We start from the raw sequence: 18,608 nt of genomic DNA on the forward strand, positions 1-18,608 counted from the left end.
TCGTAAGAGGGGTGACTGCAGGGCTCGTTGCGCTGAAGATTTACAGTGTACTTCTTGCAGGCGGCTCAGCAACCCCCTCTGTGGCTGTGGGTGTCTGGTGTGACAGAGCGGAGAAAAGCTCTCTAATCTCCCAGGGCCTGCCTCTGCCGCTCCCCTCCCTCCCGCCGTTCCGGCCTCCTCGCTCTCGCGCTCTCGCCTTTGCCTTTCTCGGGGAGTTTCAGTCCCTGAACGCTGCCGGAGTAGCTTTGGCAATCTAGATCTGGAGCCTGTGTACACACGCTCACGCACACACGCGCGCACACACATGCACACTCACTCGCACACACGCACTCCGGCTCTCCCCACGGGCATATAGAGCAAACCCGGAGCTTCATCTACCTTAGGGGGATGGCCCGGCCGAACACTTCTTGCTCACTTGTCATCTCCAGAGGTCAGAGCAACGTCGGGACCAGGGAGGCTCGCTGTCCGGTGTGCAGCCTCGCGCTGTTTGCCGCCACCGCTGATTAAAGTGTCCAGGCTGGAGGAGAAGGCTTCTCCGGGACAGCTTCCCGGCGCAGCTCTGCGGCCCTGGGGCTTCACTGAGCTGCTTCACTCGAGTCTCTTCCTCCCCGGGCATCCTCTCGTCCCCGGCTGCGGAGCTCAGGACTCGGGCGCCTCCGCAGCTGCCGCTGCCGCCGCCGCCACTGCTGCGAGCACATCCCACCCAGAGGACTGAACGCAGGCGGTGGAGTGGGGAGAGAAAGCGGCAGCCCCAACTTCCCTCTCCATCGCTCCCTCCTTGACAGCCGAGGACCCTCTAGAAGGCTCCCGCGGAAAGCCAGGAGAGAGCTCGGCGCTGGGAACGACCAGCTGGGAGCCGCGGGCGCACAGGGGCGGGGGCAGCCTGCGCCCCCGGCGCCCGCCGAAGAAGTAGCGCGCGCTCCGCGGCGAGCAAGACGCTCTCCAAGTTGGGCGCGCCCCAGAGCCCGCTGCCCAGCGCCTCTGCAGCCTGTGTCCGGAGAGAGGCGGGGCTGATGGGGGGCGTCGTGGGCGCTGTCGCCCACGGCCAGAGACCGTCTTAAAAGACGCCCGGCCGGTCTCCCTAGGGTCCCAGCTGGCGTCGCGCCTTCGGCCGACGCGCGCTCTGATGCCGACGCTGCCGGCGGCCCGGGTGGCCCGCTCGCTGGGGGCGCCCGAGGGGGCGGGGGAGGAGGAGGAGGAGGTGTGATGGCCCTGGACGGCGAGCGGGGAAAACAGGAGGAGGAGAAGAAAAAGAAGAAGAAGAAAAAGAAGAGGAAGAAGAGGGAGCAGGGGGCTCAGAAGAGCGGCTCTCTCTTCGCGGCCGCGATGGGGGAGAACGACGCCGCGCTCCGGGCCGGCGGCAGGGGGCTCCCGGACCCGTGGGCGGACTCCGCGGGGGTGCGGCCGCGCACCACCGAGCGCCACATCACGGTGCACAGGAGGCTAGTGCTGGCCTTCGCGGTGTCCATCGTGGCGCTGCTCGCGGTTACCATGCTCGCCGTGCTGCTCAGCCTGCGCTTCGACGAATGTGGGGCGAGCCTGCCGTCCGGCGCCGACGGCGGTCCGGCCGGCTTCCCGGAGCGCGGCGGCAACGAGAGCCTTCCGGGCTCGGCCCGACGGAACCAGCACGCCGGCGGGGACACCTCGCAGCACGAGGCAGGCGGGGAGGCCACCCCCGAGACCCCGTCCGCCCAGCCGCCGCCTGGGGAGGAGCGCGAGCAGGGGCAGCCGTGGACGCAGCTGCGCCTGTCCGGCCACCTCAAGCCGCTGCACTACAATCTGATGCTCACCGCCTTCATGGAGAACTTCACCTTCTCCGGGGAGGTCAACGTGGAGATCGCGTGCCGGAACGCCACTCGCTACGTCGTGCTGCACGCCTCCCGTGTGGCGGTCGAGAAGGTGCAGGTGGCCGAGGACCGCGCGGCCGGGGCTGTCCCGGTGGCCGGCTTTTTCCTCTACCCGCAAACGCAGGTCTTGGTGGTGGTGCTGAATAGGACTCTGGACGCGCAGAGGAATTACAATCTGAAGATCATCTACAACGCCCTGATCGAGAACGAGCTCCTGGGCTTCTTCCGCAGCTCCTACGTGCTCCACGGGGAGAGAAGGTACGGAGGGAGGCGGTGCCCCGCGCCGCCCCACCCAGCCTGGGTGCTCTAAACCGCCCGGCAGCCCGACCAGGGGACCTGGCTAGCTTCGGATACACGGGGAGCCAAGGATGGAGGGAAGGAAGTGAAGGTGGGGTAGGGCCATCGCCCAGAACTCGCGGGGTCGTCCTGCGGCCAACTCCGCAAACTCACTCAGCGGTACCAAATGCCACTTCTCTAGGTTGGGACCCCCTGCCTCGTTTAAGTTGCTTAGACAGGCAGAGCACACAGCTTTTTTTTTTTTGTTAAGAGTGATGTGTAATCTGAGCGGCCCCAGGCCAGGGTGACATCAAAAACCTGCCAGTTTACCGTGGAGGGAAAATAGGTGAGGGGGTTGCCTGGAGAATCCCAGGGACGGCAGAGCCTGGTGGGCTGCCGTCTATGGGGTCGCACAGAGTCGGACACGACTGAAGCGACTTAGCAGTAGCAGCAGAGGCCAGGGCCGCAGCCGTGTGTGGAGTCAGGACCGGGGAGGCAGGGCAAGGTCTCCCCTCCCCACCACGCCTGCTCCTGGAAGGCATAGCGCAGTGGACAGGCTTTGGCCTCACGAAGTTTTGCAAAACTGAAAGTTGGGATTCTGGACAGTAAGACCCGGTCCCAGTGACAGAGTAAGGGGGGCGGGGTGGGGGTGGCGGCGGCTGCCTTGGCCAAAGCCAGCCAGGAATGTTCTTGCTGGTGCTTCCCGCTCTCCTGACACAGAGTGACTCCAGTTTGTTCCTGAATTACTGTTCTCTGGAAATGACTCCAGTGGTGAAAAGGGGAAAGCTAAGTGTCAGTCTCAAATGCCTTATTAGTGAGTGCCTTTGATGCTTCTTTTAGATTTGGACAGTGTTCTGTTTCTTATTTTTTTGAGGAGCTGTGGGGTTTTTCACCACTTGTTTAAAGTCCAGCAGAACTGGGTTCAGATCTCAGCTTCAACTCTACTTGTGGTGAAGGCTTGCGGAAGCTGATTAATCTGTCATCAGGTCCTGGCAATGACTACCTCTAGTATTTAATGAGCATCCTGTATCAACTAAATCTTACAAGAGCCCCAGGAGCCGAGGTGCTGCTAACACTCCCTGTTTTACTGATGGGGAAGAGGAAGCAGCAAGAAGTGGAGTAACTTGTAGTATAGTGAGCCGACAAAGCAGGTTTTAGACTTAGGCACTTTGGCTCCAGAACCTCTACTTTTAGTTTTAACTTGGTGAAAATAATAATAGTAATATCCTCATGGAATTGTTGCAGATGTCCACGAATAAATGCATTGAAAAGCACTTAACCTTGTACTTGGCACATAGAGTGCCCACTCATGTTATGAGTGTCCCATGGTAGCAAGCCCTCAGCATGTTGTTGAATGCATAAACAAGTGATTCTTGTTTTTTCCTGGCCCCTTGCATTTAAAATAACTGAATAATTAAATGGCTATGGGGCCAGGGAATAACCCAAATGAACTTAAAAATGAAATCAACAGCCTTTGAAGTAGAGGCAGGTTGGAGATTAGTAATGGTGCCATTGGCAGAGACTCCCTTGTTCTCTAGAGATTCTCAGGACGGCAGAAAACTTGGAATCAGAGTGGTCCAGGGCTCCTGGGGTCAGCAGACTGGGCAGCAGAGAGCTGGGACTCAAACTTAGGTTTTCTGATCCCTGGATTAGAGCTCATGCTGTCTGGAAACTCCCAGGAGAAGTTGATATAAGAGGCTGGGAAAATTTCAGTGTATTATGAGAGAACACAAAAGTTTTAATATTTATAGAGTACTGTGGTATAACCTCATCTAAATAAATTGCTCAGTGCTTTAGTGGTTAGGGACCCTGGTGATTCAGATGGTAAAGAATCTGCCTACAATGCAGGAGACCCAGGTTCAGTTCCTGGGTGGGGAACATACCCTGGATAAGGGAATGGCAATCCACTCCAGTATTCTTGCTGGAGAATTCCATGGAGAGGAGCCTGGAGGGCTACAGTCCATGGGGTTGCAAAGAGTCCAGCACAACTGAGTGACTAACACACTTAGTGGTTGTGTGATAATTAGAACCTCCTATAAGTGAACGTACAAATTATGAACATTCAAACTGCTAAGATCAGATGTGGATAATTTAAAACCCCTTCCACCACGTTCTCTGACATATTCTCAAGAATATAGATGAACAGCATTTTTTAAAAGATCCATGAGCATGTCAAATTTGGGGAAAAAGCATAGAAGGCAAGTTTGCATGTTATGTCAAAATGCCAATAGTGGGAACTGCATATCATTACTGATAAATCTTGCTGTGGTGAAATAAATACTTCCAGCAAATCCTATTTTTTCTGAGCTGTGCCAAAATATATTTGGTGGAATTGAGCTTGTTGTGGTCAGTGCTTTCAAATTTAAAAAGACCAGATGTTCCTGCTTGACCTATAACTGATTTCTTGTACCCTAGTGCATATTTATATTCAAACTCTCCGCTTCATTTTCCCCAAAGATGTAAATAAGATGGTTGGGAGTTTAGCCTAGTGCCTATGTGCTAAACTCTGCATCCCATTAACACTGCAGGATTTGGCATTTTTGGAGATCTCAGGATGGTTTTATTACTAAGCAGCCTCTTAGAGAAAGTACTTGTTCTTTTTTTTTTTTCCCTTCAACATCAGAATGAATTTGATAATTTCTTATATGTTTCTACTAGAGTTGATAAGGCAAAGGAAATCGAATCAAACATGTCACAGTTATGGCAAAATAACATATTCTAAGCTTTTTGTTTGTTTGTTTGTTGTTACTATGGATACTTGGAGAATTTTTAAACACACCAATATCAGGAATTCAGCTAGAGTCAGACTTTTATTGGTGATGATTCTGTCCCCCAAATGCAATGTAAATCAACATTTTAAAACATACTTTTCAAAAGGACTTAAATGCGAACTCTAAGTTTTCATTTGATTAATGACTGAATGTGTTGGTCTTTTAGTTAGTCAGAATTTTTGCCAATTTAATTATCAGACAATTTCTGTAATGAAAGTATTTAATCTGGCAATAGAGAGTCACAGTGAGCAATTTGAAAGATATGAAAAGAGCAATACTACCATTACTAAGCATTACCACCTTACTTAGTCTGTGTGGAAACAACTGGTTAATACTCAATCAATCTGATTTTCTAATTCACTCCTTAGAGGCCTGAGAGATATAATTTGGACAGAGCAGGAAAACTAGATTTCGCTATGTGCTGTATGCCTTTGACCCTGAAAAGTTTCATCCCCCATGAGGTTTTGGAGGGGGGCTGGTTTTTGCTCTATAGAGAAGACTTACCTCCCCTGGTTCCCATATTACAGTAGAGAAAGTTTGGAAGACAAGCTCTTCACTTGAGGCAAATCTTTTACTCTCGGTTCAACATTTGGCTAAAGGGAAATTCACCACTTGTTGGATATTGCAAATAAATTCTCTTAAATTTGAAATGTTTATACATATCAGTAAATGATCTCCGTTAGGCAGAATACACACTCACTTTTCCCTCAAGTAGGTGGGCAGCAGGCAGATACAGAAGGTGTGTATATTCATGCCATAATACCCTGTTGTAGAATATGCTTGCTTGGAATTAGGCAAAATCTTCATTTACCTGAAGTAATTGATGCTTTGGGGTAGCCAGATGGCGAGCATACCCGTGTTTAAAGTAAGGTACCTTAATTTAGATCCAGATGGTCGGATTGAAAGAGGAAGCTTACCCAAAGTAAATGACCGTCTTATTCACTTTCAAAAGGGACACCCTTTTTCTTTGACAAACTTTGAGTCTGTGACATGCCACAGTGACAGAAGACAGAATGAAAAGAGGAGGTCTTTTTCTTTCAAGGGTTATTCAGAGAGAAACCATGATCTTCAAGTAAAATGGGAAGATAAAATTGTGGTTCAGGAGAACTGCAAAAAGCTCCTTTGCAAAAATCTTGTGGAGAGCATAGAGGATTCTATGGGTAGGCATTTGATCATTTGTGATATTAGTGTGGATGGTTTGATGCCTTGTACTTTTCCTGAAATGAACTAATTTCATTTCAAAAAACCATGGCATTTAATAAAAATAAAAAACCCACCATGTTTTTATGTTGAGAGCAGCCTTACTTCTCCCATTCACTCTGCACAGGAGATGTCTTTACATGAACAAATTGGAATATATTGCTTTCTGCCCCTCTGAAGAGGGCTCTGCACTGAAAATCTAGGAGAACCATTTGTTTCTGTGAAAAGTTTTTGTATAATTCCTTAATGGACTTGTGTAGCTCATTGTTCTCCTGTCAAGGCACACACAGCCGTACGGCCAGTCAGTCCAGTGTTGGATTTTGGTCACCATTCAAAATGCTGCAAGTAAACTAAATTAGAAAATATTGGGAAAAAAAGTTTTGACCATTTAATAGTCACTTATTCAGGGAGAAAAATTCATGTAATTGGTGTTTGTCTTGCTATGTTTTTTGGTCACCCTGAATAGTAATAAAGTATATCTTATTTATGAAAGAGTTAAATTAATTTGCCTGTGTATTTTTTTCTTCAAAATAACTCTAAACAGGGCCTGTCTGCTCTGGATCTCTTTCAAGCATAGACCTGTGATTGATTTCCCTATGTTGGATTTGCATAGCATGTTTATTTTCTCAAACCAGTTTTTGCCACCATGTGGATGGGCTTGAGACAACAGTATAGGGCAGTAATTTAGGTTTGCTTGAGGATGATGATGGCATTTGAATGATATAAGAATGGGACCCTCTTCTTTAAGCATGACTTTAAAGAATGATATAAAAAGAGTGAAGAATAAATAGTCAACCTTTAATATGTGTTTGACAGTCTATAAGGAAGGGCATCCACTGTAACCCCAGGCTCATCCTCCTATCCTACCAGCAATGATCATCACCTCGTCGTCTTTTTAATTCAAAATTATACCAGTGGCTGGATTCCTCTAGATTTTCTCAAAGATCCATGCAATCCTGCTTTTTGCCACTAGAGAGTGGCTGCTCTCTCCAACAGAATTTTGCTACAGAGGATTTGAGAGAATATAAAATGCAAAACACTTCTTGCCCCTGCCAGTTCTTTGGAGAATCTGAAATAATTCACAAACAGGCACAGGTGGCCCTGAATGGGCCATAAGGTTGGCGTAAGATTGGCAAGACCTTACCGAGTGGGGCTGAAGTGGGGTGAAGAGTCCCAGGCACCCCCCTCCCTGCCCCATCCCCAGGTGTGCCTTCCGTCTCTGAATAAGCCACCCGCTCCAGGGTTTCAGGAGCTCTGGCCATGGTTATAAGGGACAGGGGTGAATTGAGTCCTCCCAGTGCAGACCTGTGTTGATTTGCAGGGTGAAGTCATAGTTTAATTATTTGGATATTTTCTCATGACTACACAACTCAAAAAACAAACAACCAAAAAAACCCCCAAACCAAACGATGTAAAAAGAATGAAGTTTTAAAATTACCCTTGTTGGTTACTTTTTATCCCTTTTAAGAATAGGTTCGAGCACTTCTGGATGTGTTGCTGGATGGAAAAGTATGTGTGTGTGTGTGTGTGTGTGTGTGTGTGTGTGTGTGTGTGTGTGTGTGTGTTCAGGGACTCTGGAACCAGACTGCTTTGGTTTATGTCTTGACTCTACCACTTAATTAGCTTTATGACCTTGGCTAAGTTTCTTATTGTTCTGTGTCTGGTATCCTTATCTGCCAAACGGGGATAATGATATCCTCTTTCATGTGATTATTGGGGAGGATATTATAGGAGTTAAGTAATAAAGTGCTTAGAACAGTGTCTGACAATTGGTAAGTATTTGTGGGTATGAAATGTAATTATATTATTACATGGCTGGATATCTATTCTTCGAGCTGGTACAGGGTCATTTAGGGTCAATGTTATTGCCTTACGCTTCCCCTTACTCGCAAGGCAGTGGGTAAATGATCACTTTGTACGTTCCTTCCACTGCTGTTTGTTTTGCCCCCTAAGCAGAGTTCACAAGACAGGGAGAGAAAGAAGCAGAGCCCTTCCACAATGAAAAAGAGAGAGAGAAAAAGGCTGTGGTATTTCATAGCTAGAGAAACCCCATGCTTGGTCCAGACACTGCAGTAGAGAGGGTCGAGGGAGCAGGAAGAGTGTGTGAAACAGAAGGAACTCGTAACTCTGATTATTGCCCTGCTATCTCAGCAGTGAGAAAAGAAGAAAACAGTGACTGAAGGGTCAGGAGGGTGCCTGCCTTGTCGCTGGAAGCCAGCATAGGAAATAGAAAAACCTCGAGTACCAGGGGAAAGGCACATCAGTCATTAGCTACTGCTCTGCAGACTGTATTTGAGTTCCACCAGTAGCACTATTTTATGATACTTACATAATACTTTTTCTCTTTCCAATATTAAACAAATGAATCTCAGATACTAGTTTATTTATCCTTATGAAAACCAATATTATGACTCAGGAAAGTAATTTTAGTGAATCCATAATACTTTTCAACAATGGGTGATCAAGTACTTAGTATTCATTTTTGAGAAGAGTATTTAGTGCACAAAAATGAAAACAATTATGAATATTATGCTCTGTTTTTATAACACGATTATTCACATATGCACCACTTCCTACATACATATTGCTGGTATTATTGCATTATGTTTTTAGTTTACTAGAATGGTTATTTAAAAAAATAGACTATGCACTTGCTTATAGCACTGAATATTCAGCAGGAGCACTTCTATTCTGAAATGGCAGAGTTTTAATGACTCATTGCAGTACATAAAAACACAGTCTAAACAACGATCCATTTTGCCTTAAAATGTTTTGTCATTGAGTAATAATTTGCATTTTTATCAACAGTCTTCACTCTAAATAGGACATGGGTAACTTACATGACCTTGTCCCTGTTTAGTTACCAAAAGCAGTTGAAGAGTAACTCGATGATCCACTGGACCACTTCTTTCAATCTTGGGAGTTTTTATTACCAGTCTTAAACTATTGCAACAGTAGGCAAATTGCTGTTGTGATAGAAGCAACTTCAAATATTATTATTCATTGTGCTGTATGTGTGGGCTGTATAGATGTGGCCACAACAGAAGCCTTCCAAAAATGCCCTGCCATTTGTGAGGTTCTCTTAGTTTTGGTGGGTTCCACCATGAAACATGAATCAATCTGAATACGAGCAGTGTTATGCAAATGTTTGTTTCCTTTGCATATATTAACTTTATGAAAAGGCAAACTGAAAATAATGGAACAGAAATTGTTTGTATCACATACTGTAATTTGTTGGCAATATCAGCCAACGTTAATGCATTATTTCAGCTGAATCTTATCATAATGATTTGACACAAGTAGCTTGCCTAGTGAACTTCCGCAGAAATAAGAAGAAATCAATTCTCTGTATCCTTCAGAGGCAACATAGAGCTTTAAGCTCTGCTTCTTAGCACAATCAAAATGTCAAATAGACAAGTTGTTAAGAAATCAAGTAATTTATTTTAGATAGAAGAGAATTAATATACATGTATATTATTCATTTTTCTAGTTATGCTAAAGTGATATTCTTGGAATAACACTTCCAGGATGTTACTTTTGGTAGTGAAATTTCTTTATGATAATAGAAGGATTCTTGAAAAGATAAAAATGTTTTTGTTTGAGAAAGCAGGAGAAAAATAGATGACAAAATACTTTTCCCCATTACCTTCTGCCTCCTGCTGTTTTATTTTTACTTCTTGCTGTATTTACATATGTATTTCATATCCTTACTGTATATTAAAGTGTTCTCTATTTTTAATTAATTTTTTGTATTTTTTTCCTACCTGGTGTACTGCTACTACCTCAAACTCTGCCTCAAATTTGCTTAAAAACCAAGCTCATTATTTTCTATTCCCTATCTCTTTCTCTAGAGGTCTTTGATGTTTTTAGTGACAGTAAGCAGAAAAGAGGTCTCACTTCCACCACTTGAAGGCAATCATCAGATACATGCAGTGAAGATTATGTTTTTGAAACCCAGCAGACACTGCTGCCTGTTGAGGGCGCTGAGCCTGACGCTGACTCTCTTTGTTAGACAGGAGACTATCCGGGGAGAGAGAGGTATTAGAGATAGATGTGCAATACTGAGATCCGAGAAAACCAGAACCTGTAAGAGAGCAAGTAGGACGGTAACTTAATGTGTGAGTCAAAGCCTTGTTCAAAGCTTATTTCTGTGCCACCTGTAGTCCATTTGCACACTTCTCCATCTGTCTCTGACCCTTAAAGTAGTGCCCAGGCTTCAAGACCAGTTCTTAACTTCCTCCTTCATAAAGCCTTCTTTCAGTTCTTAAGACAGGTGGTTCTCAGCAAGGTCAGTTCTGCCTCCCAGGGCACATTTGCGGTGTCTGGGGACATTTGGGTTGTCACGGCTGGGGAGAGGCGTTGCTACTGGCCTCTAACAGTAGAAGTCTAGGATGCTGCTAAGCCCAAGAAGGCCCTAAAAAGAGAATTGTCCATCCTAAAATGTCACTAGTGTCGAGAATTCTAGCACTGAACCACCAATACTTATATTAAAAAAAGAAAAGAAAAGTCAGTAGTGCCAAGGCTGAGAAACTTTGCTTCAGAAGATGTGATTTCTTCATACAATTTTCCTTGTTGTCATGGCTTTTTGTGCAATATCTGTCTAGGCTTATGTTTTATTTATTTTATCAGAGTATAAACTCCTTGAGGGAAGGAACACATATATTTATCTTTATCTCCACAGCATTGAACACTCGAGAATGACGACCAAGAGAAGCAAATGTATATAGATCTTGTAGCAAAAAGCTATCTAGCAGGTGTAATTTAGTATTTTAAAATCATCTCATCAAATTCAAGGACTGTTTTATTTCTAATTTTTATTCAGTTGTACATTCTCAACTTGAAAAAGACCCTAAGCGTCATCTAGTCCAATTGCTCTTCTCTTCCAAGGGGCTTGTTTTGATTTGCTAAATACTGAATTGAAATTCAATTGCAATCATCCTCAGGTGCTAGACTGTGAAATTGGTATTCCCTCATTTAGACATTATCAAATATATGCTAGCCCTCAGTGCATGGATATATATACTGTGTGTAGGAATTCATTAAGAATATTAATTGCAGAAAAAGTCACTAGATGATCTTTATAGCTCCTTTCAACCCTGAGAATCAGCAATTTAAATTGCTGGCCTTACTAATGTATTTACTTACTATGTGAGGCAAAAAGAGACTTGAACATGACATGATTCCTCTGCATAAATATTTGGTTTAATAATTTCTCATTAGCCCAGAGGTATTTAGATATTCTACATATAATAAATTCCTACCCTTTAATTACTCAATACCAAAGACACCTTTGATTTTTTAACCTAATGACCAGTACATTCTAAATGCAACCTCTCTGTTGAACTCTTATGGAAATTTCCCCTAGTGTTATTAGTTGTTTTTAATGTATTATATATATTTTTCTTTTCAGGTAGATTGCAAAGACCTTAAGGACAAAAATGATTCTATCTTGAAAAAAAAATCCAGACATAGCAGACAGTGTCTAATCGCTCAATGACAAGACTTGGATTTCTCAGTACTTGGAAATGAACATATTTCCTTGTATATTAAATTTCATAAGTGTCTTTTAAATGGCCTCAGTAAAGAAATATGAAGTTCAGTGACCATTTTAATTAATAAAAAAGTTAAGATTCAAGAACATTTTGTAAGACAAAAAAGCATGTGAAGAGAGAATTGTAAATGAATGCATCTTAAGAAAAAGTTACTGATATTTCATTAAGCAAAAACTATATTGGTATCAGTAGAAAATAGGGAAAATATTGCCAAGATGCAGGCAGATTTGGAAAGAAAAACCTTTATGACCAGTAGTCAAAATAAAACCTTGTTTATAAATTGTGGGTGAACATTACTTTTGCTGTTTTTGAAACACAATTACCTTTTTCTCAGATACAGAAAATGTGGATTCCAGACCCAGCTTGGCACTAATTGCCTGTGTAACTTTAGATAAATCACTTAACCCTACTGGAACTACTTTTTCATTTTAGGACTTTATGAAAGCTGGACAATTTGTTTCTAAGATTGCTTCCAACTTTAACTTTATATTTTTTCTAAAGATTTATAGTTAAAACTTCTTTCCTAAATATTATCTCATTTTATCATCTCAACAGTTTCATAAGGGAGGCCTAGAAATATTTTCCTTCTACTAATGAAAAAATAAACTCAGGCAGTAAAGTGATTTATCCAAGCCTGGTATGTAGCAGCTCAGTAATGCTTCAAGATAATTCTCGAAACCCCTCTCTCAGAGGAAATATACAATTAGTCTTTAAAATGTCTTATTTTCTCTGTTTGAAAACTAAGCTTTTAAAAAGTAGTCCCTCAATAATACATGTGTCATAATTTTTAAAAAGTATAAGCATTTACATTTTATGGTTTGATCCAGGGATAGCCAATAAGATTCAATACCCATCAGCCTCTATTGATTGGTATAGCTCCCTGAAGTGCTGTGTTGAGAATAATTTTGAGGCCAAGTTTGGGCTCAGTGGGAAAGTGTGCCATGTGAGATTGAGCAAGAACTCTGTGGATGATAGGGAAGGGAGAGTAGGTGGCATAACAACTGTGGGGATAAGAGCCTTTTAAAGAGATGGCTGTAGCACTCAGTAATGTTTTACCAAGGGTTTGATATTGACTTGCCTTAGCAACAGTTTTAACTAGTATTATTTAAAAAGTTTGGGGCTTCTCCAGTGGCTCAGTGGTAAAGAATCGTCCTTCAGTGCAGGAGACCCAGATTCAATCTCGTCAGAAAGATCCCCTGGAGAAGGAAATGGCAATTCACTCCAGAATTCTCCCCTGGGAAATCCTATGAACAGAGGAGCTTGGAGGGCTACAGTCCATGGGGTGGCAAAGAGTAGGACACAGCTGAGAGACTAAGCAAACACACACACACATATAAAAGGTATAATTAACTTAGGAATCTTTTAATAAATAATGGCCCTCTTTTTAAGTTAAAGAAGTGTCTGTCTTCAAGTACATAGTTTGGGTATTTTGATTTGAAAGAACGCAGAGGGTGTTTCTAGAGTTTAAATGAGATACAACTTTGCAGCTTGATCTGAAAACCAGAGTGGATTCAATATAATATATATATATGCACATATTGACATGCGTATTTACTATACAGATATTTATTATATTAATTTATTTTATTATATTAACATATAATAACATATAACATATAGCAAATATATATTGTGAGTAGTAAAAACCAATGGTCTCTGGATTATTCTGTGTAAACGTATGTTATATCATTCCAAGAAAGATCGAAGATACTGTGAATCAGTGGCTGCCACTTATTAACTGCCTGCTGGGTGCTGTTTGTCTATTCACATCTTCACATCCTCCTTCTCCATTCTACTAAGCTTTACAATGCTTTTTAAGTTGGGCATGGTTATTTCTTTTTAAGCAATGAATAGCTACAGCTTGCGGAAATTTAGTAATCATCCAAGATGATACGGTTAAGAAACGTTGTGGAGTCAGAATGCAGACCAAGTTTTGTCAGGTTTCAGAGCCCTTTTCCTTAACAAAACCAGTCCACGTCTTGCTGAAATTTGAGGACATAGATGTTTCTTAGTGATCATCTGTGTCTTACTTGTATCTAATGACAACTTTTGGATTTGATTTCATTGTCTTTACTGGTTGAACAGTTTCAGAGAGGAGAGAGAGGCATACCAAAAAGGAGAACCATTATTTTCTAATGCTTTCCAATATGATGACGAGTTGTTTTTCTGTCAAGTGTCAGTTTTGCCTAATAAGCACAACTCTGGGCTTCCCTTGTGGCTCAGCTGGTGAAGAATCTGCCTGCAATGTGGGAGACTTGGGTTCGATCCCTGTTTGGGAAGATCCCCTGGAGAAGGGAAAGGCTACCCACTCCAGTATTTTGGCCTGGAGAATTCCATGGACTGTATAGTCCATGGGGTCTCAAAGAGTCGGACACCACTGAGTGACTTTCACTTTCACTGGGTTTAGAGAATTTACTTTAGTTGAGACAAAAAGTTTTCTGAAAATTTTTTGTTGGGGAAATATGCATGAAGTATGCTTTCGAACCATTCAGGTACTTAAGTTTGGTTCAGGAAAAAAGTGTCTTGTAATTTGCAAAAGTATTTTATTAACAGAAGTATATAAAGTGGTCATAACTCACGTCATAAATATAATTGAGAATGTCATTTTCTTTTTTCCAGATTCCTTGGCATTACTCAGTTTTCGCCTACACATGCCAGAAAGGCATTTCCTTGTTTTGACGAGCCAATCTACAAGGCTACTTTCAAAATCAGCATCAAGCATCAAGCAAGCTATTTATCTTTATCCAATATGCCAGTGGAAACTTCTGTGTTTGAGGAAGATGGATGGGTTACGGATCACTTTTCACAGACCCCTCTCATGTCCACGTACTATTTAGCCTGGGCAATTTGCAACTTCACATACAGAGAAACGACTACCGAGAATGGGGTTGTAGTAAGTATTTTAAGCTTAATGTTTTTGAATAATATATGCTGATATCTGGATTAACAATGAATCATTTCTCTCTTCTTTGCATCTTATATAGCTGAATTCTTTTCTTAATCCTTGGAAGGAAAATTATCTTCTTGGTTTCAGAATCAGAGAGAAACTTCTCTTCCTTACTCAGCCCTCTTATTAATTTAATCACTTTCCCACTCCTGCCATTCCTGTTCCCCTTGATCGTCTGCAACAGCTGTTGTCTGTTATGGGAAATTGCCTGTTTTTATTTATGTGATGGTAAAGCTTTTTATTATAAAATATTTCACATATAAAGAAAATGTGGAGAATAATATTATAAGCTCCATATACCTACTAGCCAGCTCTATAGAATCTAAACATTTTACCATCTTTGCTCCAGTCTCATTTAATTTTTGAAAAAATAAAACATGTTGGATAGAGTTGAAGCCCTCTGTGGACCCCTGCCTGATATTATTGCCTTGCCTCCTACCTGGCCCTGAATTTGAATTTTGTCATTTCTATGCATATTATCACACAATTATTAAGTATATTATTCATTATTAAGTATAAATTTGTTTAAATAATTCCATGCTTTAAAATTTCATACAACTTGTTTTATATTATAGATAATCATTTCTTCAACTTATTTTTATTTGATTTCATTTTTTGCTTAAAATTATGTTTTTGTGGCTTATCTGAATAGAGTGGTTGAATGAATATATTAAAATTTCCCTTCTCCTATAGATGAACAATTTAATGTTTCCTGATTTTTCAGTGATTAACAACAATGCTCAGTGAACATTTTTGCACCTAAATTCTTCTGCTGATGTGCTAGAATTTCTGTAACGTACGAAGCTTCTTTTAACCCATAGCACCCATATGTATAGAAATATGTACTTAGAGAAGGGTGTTATATAGGAAGCCTAGAGAATTCACTCTCTGTATTAAGTATATAACAACAGCAAACTGGATTCTTCATGATCATTACCATCTGTGACACCATTATCCAGGTACTTTTGACACGCTATTGTCTTGCATTAATCAGACTAAAGCAGGCCATGCTCACTTAACAACTTCATCTTCATTTCGATGGCTTATGCAATAAATATGCATTTATTTTATTTTATTTAGGGTTATGTCAACCCTAAAGCAAGGTATTATAATTCCATTTTTCCAAGCAAATAAATTTAGGTGGCGCCAGTGATAAAGAACCTGCCTGCCAATACAGGAGACATTAGAGATGTGGGTTTGATCCCTGGGTCGGGAAGATCCCTTGGAGGAGGAAATGGCACCCCCCTCCAGTATTCTTGCCTGGAGAATCCCATGGACAGAGGAGCCTGGCGGCATATGGTCCACGGGGCCGTGAAGAGTCGGACATGATTGGAGAGACAGCATACACAAATTTAGATTTAAAGAGGTGAAATAACTTTATCAGAGTAAAAAGTGAGTGGTAGGGCTGCAAGACTAGCTTCTTATGGTATGACCCTACATTTTGGGTTCTCAGCCCCCATGCCCCTCCTCGTGCTTCACCTGTGTGTCTATATGAGAGTTCAGGTAATGATTCTTTCCATCCAATGGGCTTTGTATCTGGTGTTACTCAAACATAACAGAAAAAGTGGATAGAAATCTATATTCTTATTCTATAGGAAGTCTATAGCTCTAACAGCCTAAATTTTGAATAATACGTTTGGATAAATAAATTTTTCTCACTGTTAACTTTCAATTTAAGTCACCACAGAACCTATTTAAAAAATAAAATTTGCTTGCATACAAAATTATTGCCATTATTAAAGAACTGTATATGGTGAGTTAATCTACATAATCATTACAAATAATACCCCTAAATACTGACTGTAGAAGACTAGAAAAAAGATATTTTACTCTTTTGGACTTATACTTATTTAATATGTTGAATTCCTCTGGTATTTCTTGATGTCTCCTATGGATAGATCCTTCAAGGCTATTCATGTTGGACTGTACAAAGAAAAGGAATACTGATATATCTCATTTCCTTTTACATCTTCAGAAGTTGATGACTGAGTTGCTGTGGGTCTCTTAGGAGCATAGGGTACATTGGAAGTGTTTTTTTCTTAGTATGATCTCTTTATCCTAAAAGTATTCTCAGCTCGACACAATTATGCCTGTTGCTAAGTGATCCATGTTTTAGAACCAGATACACCCCAATTATTTAGATGTGACTTTTATTAGAGTTAAGAATTCAAGTAATTAGTAAACATTAAAAAATTCCTACTTAATTATTTTTATGGAGAAAAGATAGCATGCTACTAGAGAACATTGGAAGGTCAACTGAAATAAAATTTTTGTTCCATAATCTAAAAATAACTAAGAGTAGTAAAAAGGAAAGCAAAATTGCTATTGGGAGCCCTTATTTATCAACTGTGGAACTAAAATGTAAAACCTGGTTCTCTTTTTTTGTCATGCCTTGGAAATCCAATCTATTTTCTTTTTATTGCCATTCCTCTTTATTACTGAGAAGACAGGGAATGACATTTCTGAACTCTTTAACAGCTAGGAGTGGAAGTCTAGCTTTAGAATCTTGGGTGTGGGATGGTCATATGAAATCCAGGTGATCATTTTGAATCAGAAACTGAAGCAGTTTCCTTTGAGATATGAGAGAGTAACTTGAGTAGCTGAATGGAAGCAGAGCCTCAAGTATGCATATTTGAAGAATCATTATTTGCTTATCAAGTTATGTGTATTTTGCAAGGCACTAATTAGTCACTCAGTTGTGTCCGACTCTTTGCAACCCTGTGGGCTATAGGCTGCCAGATTCCTTTATCCATGGAATTCTCCGGGCAAGAATACTGGAGTGGGTTGCTGTTCCATTCTCTAGGGGATCTTCCTGACCCCTGGATCAAACCTGGCTCTCCTGCATTGCAAGCAGATTCTTTATCACCTGAGCCACCAGGAACGCCCTTGCAAAGCACTATCCTAAGTAATTAAGAAGATTAAGAAAAGTTTAAGGTCCTTCCAGTAGAGTGATTGAAGGGCAACTTTCAAGTGGAATCCATACCGGTTGAATGTTAAGTTTACCCATCCCCAAAATAGCTTAGCATTTTTCTAGTTAGTTGGCAACATTTAGAAATTGGGAAATGGCACATAACATTATTTATATCTGGCTTCTCTTGAAAAATTGGAAAACCTTTTGACACCAGGCTCACATTCTCACTTGGCAATATTTGTTCATTCATTTATTCCTTCAGCAAACTATCACAGAGTTTAGTGCCATAAAACAAGCATTTGATTGCTTTCAGAGTTTCAGTGGGTCAGAAATTGAAAAGACCCAACAGAAACACTTTGTCTTTGCTCAGTGGTGTCAAGGGGCTCAGCTGGGGAGACTTGATGGTTGACTTGACAGCTTGAAGCCAGGATCATCTGGACCATCTTCACTAATTTGTCTGATGATTGTTCTATCAGTCTTCTGGCATATCAAATAGGACTTCTGGCCACAGCATTTATGTGCGGCCTTTCCATATGGTCTGGGCTTGCTCAAAGCATAGTGACCTCAGGCTTGTTGGATTTCTTATGTGGTTGTTCAGAGTTCTAAAGATGAGTGTCTTAAAAGAACTATGTGACAGCTGTATGGCCATTGGTGACTTATCCTCTGAAGTCACAGCATATTGGGCTTCCCTAGTGGTTCAGTTGGTAAAGAATCGGTCTGCAATGCAGGAGACCCAGGTTCCATCCCTGGTTGGGGAAGATCCCTTGGAGAAGGAAATGGCAACTCCCTCCAGTATTCTTGCCTAGAAAATCTCATAGACAGAGGAGCCTGGAGGGCTACAGTCCATAGGGTTGCAAACAGTTGGACACAGCTGAGCATCTGAGTGTATATATATATACATATATATATATATATATATATATATACCTATCACTTCTATCACATTTTTATGATTGCAAGTGACTAAGGATAGCCTGAGTGACTGAGCACGTAATCCACGGGTCATCACAGTAAGAGTGTGAAGTTTTAATAGTTTCTGAAGTCACACCCTTGGCTTCATCATGTGTTCCTGACAGTGACCTGCATTTTTTTTTTTTTCCTAAG

At 41.8% G+C, this 18,608-nt stretch overlaps 1 protein-coding gene across 1 annotated transcript in view; it reads left to right on the forward strand.

Moving 5' to 3' along the window:
• Positions 1 to 1,006: 1,006 nt before the first annotated feature.
• The window catches only part of TRHDE (thyrotropin releasing hormone degrading enzyme), a 431,921-nt gene continuing 414,319 nt past the window's right edge, over positions 1,007 to 18,608 (forward strand). The window contains exons 1-2 of the mRNA XM_081483982.1: positions 1,007 to 2,105; positions 14,266 to 14,539. Coding sequence (XP_081340108.1) covers positions 1,207 to 2,105; positions 14,266 to 14,539 — 1,173 coding nt within the window. The 5' untranslated portion in view covers positions 1,007 to 1,206. The remainder of the gene's footprint in view (positions 2,106 to 14,265; positions 14,540 to 18,608) is intronic.

This window comes from Giraffa tippelskirchi, chromosome 4 (assembly GCF_054371585.1).
Source record: "Giraffa tippelskirchi isolate mGirTip1 chromosome 4, T2T-mGirTip1v1.2.pri, whole genome shotgun sequence".
Lineage (NCBI taxonomy): Eukaryota > Metazoa > Chordata > Mammalia > Artiodactyla > Giraffidae > Giraffa > Giraffa tippelskirchi.